The sequence below is a fragment of the Sphaeramia orbicularis genome, chromosome 22, assembly GCF_902148855.1.
Source record: "Sphaeramia orbicularis chromosome 22, fSphaOr1.1, whole genome shotgun sequence".
NCBI classification, from domain to species: Eukaryota; Metazoa; Chordata; class Actinopteri; order Kurtiformes; family Apogonidae; genus Sphaeramia; species Sphaeramia orbicularis.
The window spans coordinates 28,443,857-28,451,531 of record NC_043978.1 but is presented as its reverse complement, the minus strand read 5'-3'; the positions used below and the strand labels follow the sequence as shown (position 1 = coordinate 28,451,531).

General features: G+C 40.6%; 1 protein-coding gene across 2 annotated transcripts; it reads right to left on the bottom strand.

Moving 5' to 3' along the window:
* Nucleotides 1–870: 870 nt before the first annotated feature.
* LOC115414259 (B2 bradykinin receptor-like) lies at nt 871–3,725 on the bottom strand. Of its 2 annotated transcripts, XM_030127534.1 has the most exons (3): nt 3,615–3,725; nt 2,408–2,450; nt 871–2,278 (listed from the first exon to the last, which is right to left on the bottom strand). In XM_030127534.1, the coding sequence occupies exons 2-3, from the start codon at nt 2,416–2,418 to the stop codon at nt 1,270–1,272; spliced, it is 1,020 nt and encodes a 339-aa protein (XP_029983394.1). In that variant the 5' UTR covers nt 2,419–2,450; nt 3,615–3,725; the 3' UTR covers nt 871–1,269. The 2 variants fall into 2 exon arrangements, with proteins under 2 accessions (XP_029983394.1, XP_029983393.1); XM_030127533.1 differs by lacking the exon at nt 2,408–2,450 and having other exon boundaries at nt 3,615–3,688.
* Between the last annotated feature and the right edge of the window lie 3,950 nt (nt 3,726–7,675).

Below are 7,675 nucleotides of genomic sequence, written 5' to 3'. Positions count from 1 at the left end.
CGCAAAAGAGAAGGGTAGGAGTGTGTGTTGGGGGGGGGGGGGGGGTGAATTGGGATTCAGCCGTCATCTTTCAGCCCTGGAGGTCAGGATACAGACGTTGTAATTAAGTCAAAAATATACACACGTGTACAAATTTGTGTTCTTCATCATACTTTGATGGTTGATGGTTGGAGTGATAAAAACACGCTCTAACATGCGCTGCATTCAGGTGAGATCTGTGGGGTTGACGTGTCATACAGGTTTGGGTTAAAATGACAGAAGGCAGTGTTAAGACTAAGCGATAAATATCTTACAAAAACACGATAACATGATTAATTGCACCTCTGTCTTCTATCCTCTTTCACTTTCTGAAAGACAAGGTTGTGCACGAGGGGGTACATTTCCTCTTATGATCTAATGCCGCGTTTCCACTACATGGAACTGACTCGACTCGACTTGGGTACCAGGTCCTATTCCTGGAGACCATTTCCATTACAGGATACTATCGACTTTACACTACCTGGACGTCATGGCGATGCGGCGCGTTACTTCCGTGTCGTCTGCTCAGAGAGTTGCTGATAAACTTGTTCATTGCGTGTTGTCTCGTCAAACTCGCGTTGAATTTTTATGTCAGCAGCCACAGACTAAATCTCCTCCGACCATGGTGTAGTTTTGCGGGCTGTCACTGTGTGGATTAAGCTGCCGCTATATTTACTGTAAACTAACGCATCTGGTTTTTGTAAAACAGGCGGGTCACAGAGAAAACTCTCTGACCAATCAGTGGTCTGCAGTGTTCACATGTCGCGTTTTAGTATCTGGTCCCCAGTCTTGGAACCTTGGCGGAGGTGATACCAAAAAACTAGTACCAGGTACCAGATTCCAGGTCCTTTTCATAATGGAAACGCAAAAAGGCCGAGTTGAGTTGAGTCGAGCCGAGCTGGTACCACGTAGTGGAAACGTGGCATAATGGTAACTTATGCACATGTTTAAACAGGTTAAAATCTGGAACAAACACAAGCGTATTGACAGACTGCACAGATAAAATCTACGCCACTATCCTGTTAAGATGACTGTTCAGACATGAAGGGTGCTTTGTGTGTATATCGTAGCCTAGACCCAGAGTCTATTAAAATACAATCAGTAGTGTCTTGTTAGGAACGTGTTTGGGTCAGGCTCAGGTAATTAAGCTTGAACAAGGTGCAACATCAAATGAAAAATCCAATAACATCTCAGACACAGACAAAATGGTAAACCTTCATATGCTTGTTTTTGTCGAGGCTGAGCTGGTGGTCAGTCGTGTGGATGATGATTTTGTCTCAGTGTACAGTATCTGTTGGAGACTTCTCGCATTTTTGTACGGAAATTCTTTCCTACGATCACATAGAGGATAGGGTTCAGAACACTGTTAAAAAAGGCAAGATAGTTAAAGGTGTGCATGCAGATGTCAAAGACTCGGACAACTTCACAGCTGCTATTTCCAGGGATGATTCCAGTCCTTAGGAAATTTTCTATGATCCTCAATGTCTGAAATGGGGCCCAGCAGATCAGAAATGCCCCTAGCACTACCAACACCAGAAAGGTAGCCTTGTGCTCCATTTTCTGAATCCTGGCACTCTCTACTGATCGATTTTTCAAAGCTTGAATGATCTTGACGGTGCAGTAGGAAATGATGGCAACTGGGATAATGAAGCCGAACATGGTCTTAACCACCTCATTTGTATAAAATACAGTTTCACTGCAATCAAAAGAGCAGCTAGAAAAATTAAATTGAGGGTAATCTTTCACTTTTCTGCACATGAGCGTGGGGATACCGAGGCTCAAACCAAAACACCAGACCAGCACACAACCAAGTCGAGCACATTTCCGGCTGCGTATTCTATCATTAGACAGTGGATGCACCAGGGCCAAAAAACGATCGATGCTAACCAGAACAAGGAAGTAGATGCTGCAGTTGGCGTTCACGACAATGCAAAAGTTGACCATTTGACACATGAGGGCACCGAAGAACCAGTTGTATTTGTTGGCTACGGTGGCAGCCCAGAAGAGCAGAAAGCACATCAGGAGGAGGTCAGCAGCCGCCATGTTGCTCAGGTAGATCTCAGGTTCGGTGCAGGGATTCTTGTGGAGCCAGAACACCAAAAGGACCAGAATATTAAGTACAATTCCCAGCACAGAGATGATGAGAAGATACACAGGCACCACAGTGTAGATCATCTGGTCAATCTCTGTTTCAGGACACTGGTTGCTGGTATATACCAGATCTTCATTTATGGTAGTGTTGGTGATGTTAACTGGGAAACTGTGGAACAACAAACGACGTTAAACACTGCTGAAATCACATTGAAAAAGGTATCAAGAATTGTTTTTTATAGAAAGAGTCAACAATCCAGTCAGTCTCTGTTTCAGGACACTTGTTGCTGGTATTTACCAGATCTTCATTTATGGTAGTGTTGGTGATGTCAACTGGGAAACTGTGGAACAATAGAGGAAGTTAAACATAGCTGAAATCACATAAAAAAAGAATATATGATATGAAAAGGGCTAACAACTGAAAAAACAATACACATCCTTTCATGTGCACAGTGATGGAGGGAAATTTGTGCGTAAACAACTGGTAGTGACTTGTCTCTGTTAAATACATAGAATATTTCACACACTATAAAGAGGAAAAATGGCTTTTATCAACTGTTACTTGTGCCCCCTGTTGGTGACTCTCTACCTCTGCTTTATTTGTGTATAACCTGTCTCTTCTCTGTCCATGAAGCAGCTGATTAGATCCACCTGAGGCGATGACTGGAGGCAGGGTATACGAGTGGAGAGAGGAGAGTGGAACAGGAGCTCCTGACATGGAAACACCTTTCTCTTTTGTTTATCGTTTTTGCATAAAGCTTTGAGTTACAGGTTTCCAATGGTCCTGTTGTCGGTTTTGGTTCTTAGGTAAGTTTTGACTTTTTGGTTAGGTTAGGGGACAGAGTTGGATCCGACAGCCAACTGCGTGGCTTGGTCCAATACTCTTCCCACCTTTTGTTACTTTGACCAGGGTCTCCAACTCGTTTATGATTAAAATCACTTGCTTTGTAGTTTTTCGCCTGTGGCATCCTATATGTTGTGGTCTGACTGAACCTTAAGTTATTTTTCCCCTTGAGACTGTAACCTCAACATGATTTGTATCCCTATGAATATGTTTGAATATTTTGACTACAACTTTTTTGTTTATTTTGTTGGTAGAGAAACAAAATATTACATTTACATGAGACATTGGAGCCACAGCATAATTAAAACATTTGATTGAAGTCTTGTTTTTAAGTTCTATGGTTAAGAAAAAGGGAGAAAAAAAGGGATGGTTTTAATTACTGTTGTTGCTCTTGCTTGGTAATGTGCACATTTAACACTAAAACATGTTGAGATACATAAGGAAAAGAAAGGCTAGTGATTAATATTGGCACATAGACACTGTAATTATGTAACTGTGAAAGTGGTCATTTCAAACAGTGTCAGGAATTTGCTTCTGTGTTTAAGAGAGCTTTGTCACATTCATCAGTAAAGTGGTTTGAATCTACTTTGCAGTGAGGAAAAACCCAGTAGGTATAAAACATGCACAAGTTATAAACACAGCACATGAACCTTTAACATACCTTGTAGGCAGGGCCATTGTCCCAGTTTTAGATTAAGTCCAGATGTGAAATGTGGAGAGCTCTGTCTAACCAATCTGTCCAAGTTCTTGCTGCTGCTCTGCTCAGTCTGTCACTGACTCGCTCTATTATAGGAGGAAATAGAAGTTTAAGGTGATGTCAGAGATTCCTAGGCTGTCACTCAAGTGCCTGCCCCTCCTTCATTCTCTCCCCCTCCTGCTGTTGTTTTTCTGTTTTGGTTTTTTTTGCATTGCTAACAAAATTTGTTGATGTGTTGAGTGATTCTTGTACTTGCACTACCAGTCAAAAGTTTGGACTCACCTGGATTTTAGCTTACCGGCCGACAGGCTGTAAGCTATTGTCGTCATGTGGCGTCTGTCATCGTCTGTCGTCGTCATCTGTCGTCTGTCATCCGTTACAAAAATTTCAATCGTCTTCTTCTCCGAAACTACAATTCCGATTGACTTCAAACTTGGTATACAGCTTCTTTATGATGATGTCAACAAAAGTTAGTGAAATTATTTGGATCCAGATCTAATTCTGGATTTAGTGCGACTTTGAAAAAATTCCCCATTATAAGAGATAGGAAGTGGATCAATGCAATAACTCAGTAAATATAAATGATATCCAGTTTAAATTTCTACAGTCCAGCCTTGATGGGGAGATGACCAAAACATAATGGCCACATGCTGATCAGGATCTTCTTCTGGATCCGGGAACTTACGGAAAATTTAACATGGACTCTTACGGGGAAAAATTTTCAATTGTCTTCTTCTCCGAAATTCAAATTCCAACTTCACTATCAAGTTGGAATTTGAATTTTTTTTACAGATCTGATTGGAATATGACCAAAACATGGGCTATTTCTGTTATATAATAAATACACATAACTGGGTAATAATAAATGGCACCTGGATACATTTCCCAAAGCTTTTAATTTGGCCGTTAAGCTATAGGGCCATTGGTCCTATGTTTTTCTATTAGTGTAAACTTAACCCAGTTCGTCATGAGCTGTCTGTCATTGTTTCTCTGCCACATGTTTTTATTGTGCGATCCGATTGTGGCAATTATCTATGAACCAACCAGTTGTTAATATTGTGTTTTCTTCTGTTTGTCAGGCAGTGGGAGGATCTGCGGGGAGTATCCGTGGTATTGCACCCTTAGTAGTTTGTAGGTTTACCTCAGTTATTGGATTGTGCTATTTGCAGTGATCACGGTGTGTACATGTTGGTTGTTACTGGGTCTTGCGATAGACTCCCCTTGGTGAGTACCCTGCCTGATCCTTTTTCCACTAACACATAGTGTGTCCTACACGTCCTGCTGGTCCTAATCTATTGTAATCTGTCAAATTTGTTACTTTGTAGTTTTTCAATACATATTAGTCATGCAGTATTAAAGGCATTGTTTTAAAACTAATTATGGTTCTTCCCTTTTATCATCAGGTCATGAAGCCAGAGGCTTATTTCTGCTTTTCCTACTCCCATCCTTACTCCAACTCCACACCTGAAGTAGCAGCAAAATAACACATTAACACAAATTAATCTATGTTTAGTGTCTTAAGTCACTTAGGGATCATTGTTCTTTCATAGCCCTTGAAAATTAAAGCTTTTTAAAAACTCGACAACGACCTACACAATTTCACTTCATCCTTCAATTGTTTCCATAATTTCACACCAACAGAAACACAATATTTAACATTTGTCCTTGATTTACAAGTTTCAAACACAAACATCCCTCTTAAATTATAATAATTTTAATTCCCTTCTACGAACTTGAATGCAAATTGGAAGACGTTTGCTCTTAGCACGAAACATAATTTCCATTGTTTTTAAATGTACAATATCAGGAAATTTTAATATACCAGATCCTACAAAAAATGGATTACTTGATTGAAGATAACCAGCTTTATTTATTACTCCAATAGCTTTTTTTGGAGTGTAATTATAGGGTCCATGTTAGTTCTATACACATTGCCCCAAATTTCCACACCAATGAAACCAGCCAGTACACACTAATAAAAACTAGGCAGACTTCACATAGACAAAGATCTGTGCTTGTATAAAAAGGTCTTGTCTGTCTGAATTGAATTAATAGTCCTTTCTGCCTGCAGTTACTTATTGTACCATGCCAGGAACGTACTGGTCTTCTCACCTTCTTCCTGATAAGACTGTTTCCATCTCATCAAGCTGTTTTGATGCTTTATTTACTGAGAGTATGTCATATTTGGCTGTTAATTTATGAAGCTCTTTGCCAGTGTTGGGCAAGCTACTTGGAAAATGTAGCGAGCTAAGCTACCAGTTATTCTGCCATGAATGAAGCTTCACTGCACAGAAGCTACCACCCAGTCAAATGTAGCAGCTAAGTTAAGTTACACAAATACCGCAGAAGTAGCTCACTACATGTGAAGCTACTTTAAATTGTGCCAACTTAACATGGCGATATACATAAGAAACTACATGTTTAAATTACTAAATACATGCAAAGTCAATTCCATTGGGTTATCAATATGACAGAGTAACTATAATTACAGACCAAAGAACAATTACTGTGCAGTTACTGACATCTGCAGACCAGGATGTAGTTAACAATGTTCACTACAGTCCAATTGGAGTTCAAAGCCACGTGGAAGTCGAGGGCAGTAAACAGAATACTTTGGATGGCTGTGCAGGCAGGGGACTCACTAAAAACCAGGCGTTTCACCCAGGGGTGGGGCTCTACGTCCTGCGTCACACACATCGTGGACAGTGGACTTTTGAGTTTATCTGATTGGTTTTGATGTGTGGAAGAGAATAATTTATTTAAGGTGAAATATTAACAAGGATGCACTGTCAACTTTAGATTTAAGAATTTTATTTAAACAAATGTTCAAAAATAACTGTAACCCTATGTTTGCCTCATGTTGAATACATTTACATTCATGCAGCTGCTTGTGTGACCAGTAAAACCTACAACGTGCTCCTGATTAAGTCAGGATCATTTTATAATAGTGAGCAAATACTACTGATGGATTTTTGGGTAAACTAAATAGAGTAGTCTGACATGTCACTGTTTCTAAAACGGGGTGTTTTTCTGGACTACTTAAAAAAAAAGAAAGCAAAAATTGAGAGTATACCCACTTCTCCAGGGACCATTACACCACTAACAAACTGGTTCCGTTAGTGCAGTGTTTGTCAAACTGGGGGTGTGAAGTCCTTCCAGGGGGGTCATGGGATCAGTCTTGGATGTTTTTTTGTTCTTCAGGTTAGAACATGTATCAGGTGGAACTAATGTTTTAGCGTTGGAGCACCCTGGACTCATTTTAGGGACATATGCCAAAACAATCTACTGCCATGGTGATCTGTCACTAGACTAGACAAAGAGTTTAGGTTTGGAGAATGGACAAGGACTGGACTGGAAAAGACACATGGGACGTGTTTGTGTTTTGGACCAGTTTGGACAGTTTGGGCTTCAGTGTTCTGAAATGTGCAATGGAAACGGACTCACTGACCCACTGATATTGGTCACATGTTCATTTTTGTTACCAGATTAGTTCTAAAAAAAAAGTAACTTTATTGTCATAGTTGTAAGATAATTTCACATTTCCTATTTTTATTTGGAAAATATATTGTTTAAGTGAGCAGTCTGGTTGAGTTTATTTAGCAAAGATCTAAGTTATTTTTAAGAGGGAAACCAGCTGTAGTGCTCCTTACTGTGGGTTTGGTGGCTCTGAAAAGAACCTTTGTGCAGATCAACGTCCACATACCTCAGCCAACAGCCATCGGATGTTCTGCAGATCACCAGTTCCCTCTGCATTGAAGTGAACACCGTCATCTGACAGGTGCACGGTGCAGGTCTCATCTCCAACTCTGCCATGAAAACTCAGCCCTGCATGATGCGCCTGGTCCGCTCCATACCCTATTCGCTGTCCCCTCTTTGGTACCGCCAGCAACGACGCGGGAGGATGTCAGAATAGGAAGTGGGGAAAAGCTCCATCACTGCCTAGATTTTGCTATGCTGTCCACAAGCATGGACACGGCGCTTTTAAGAATGTGCACGACGATGTTCCAGTAAGACACGTCCACTCC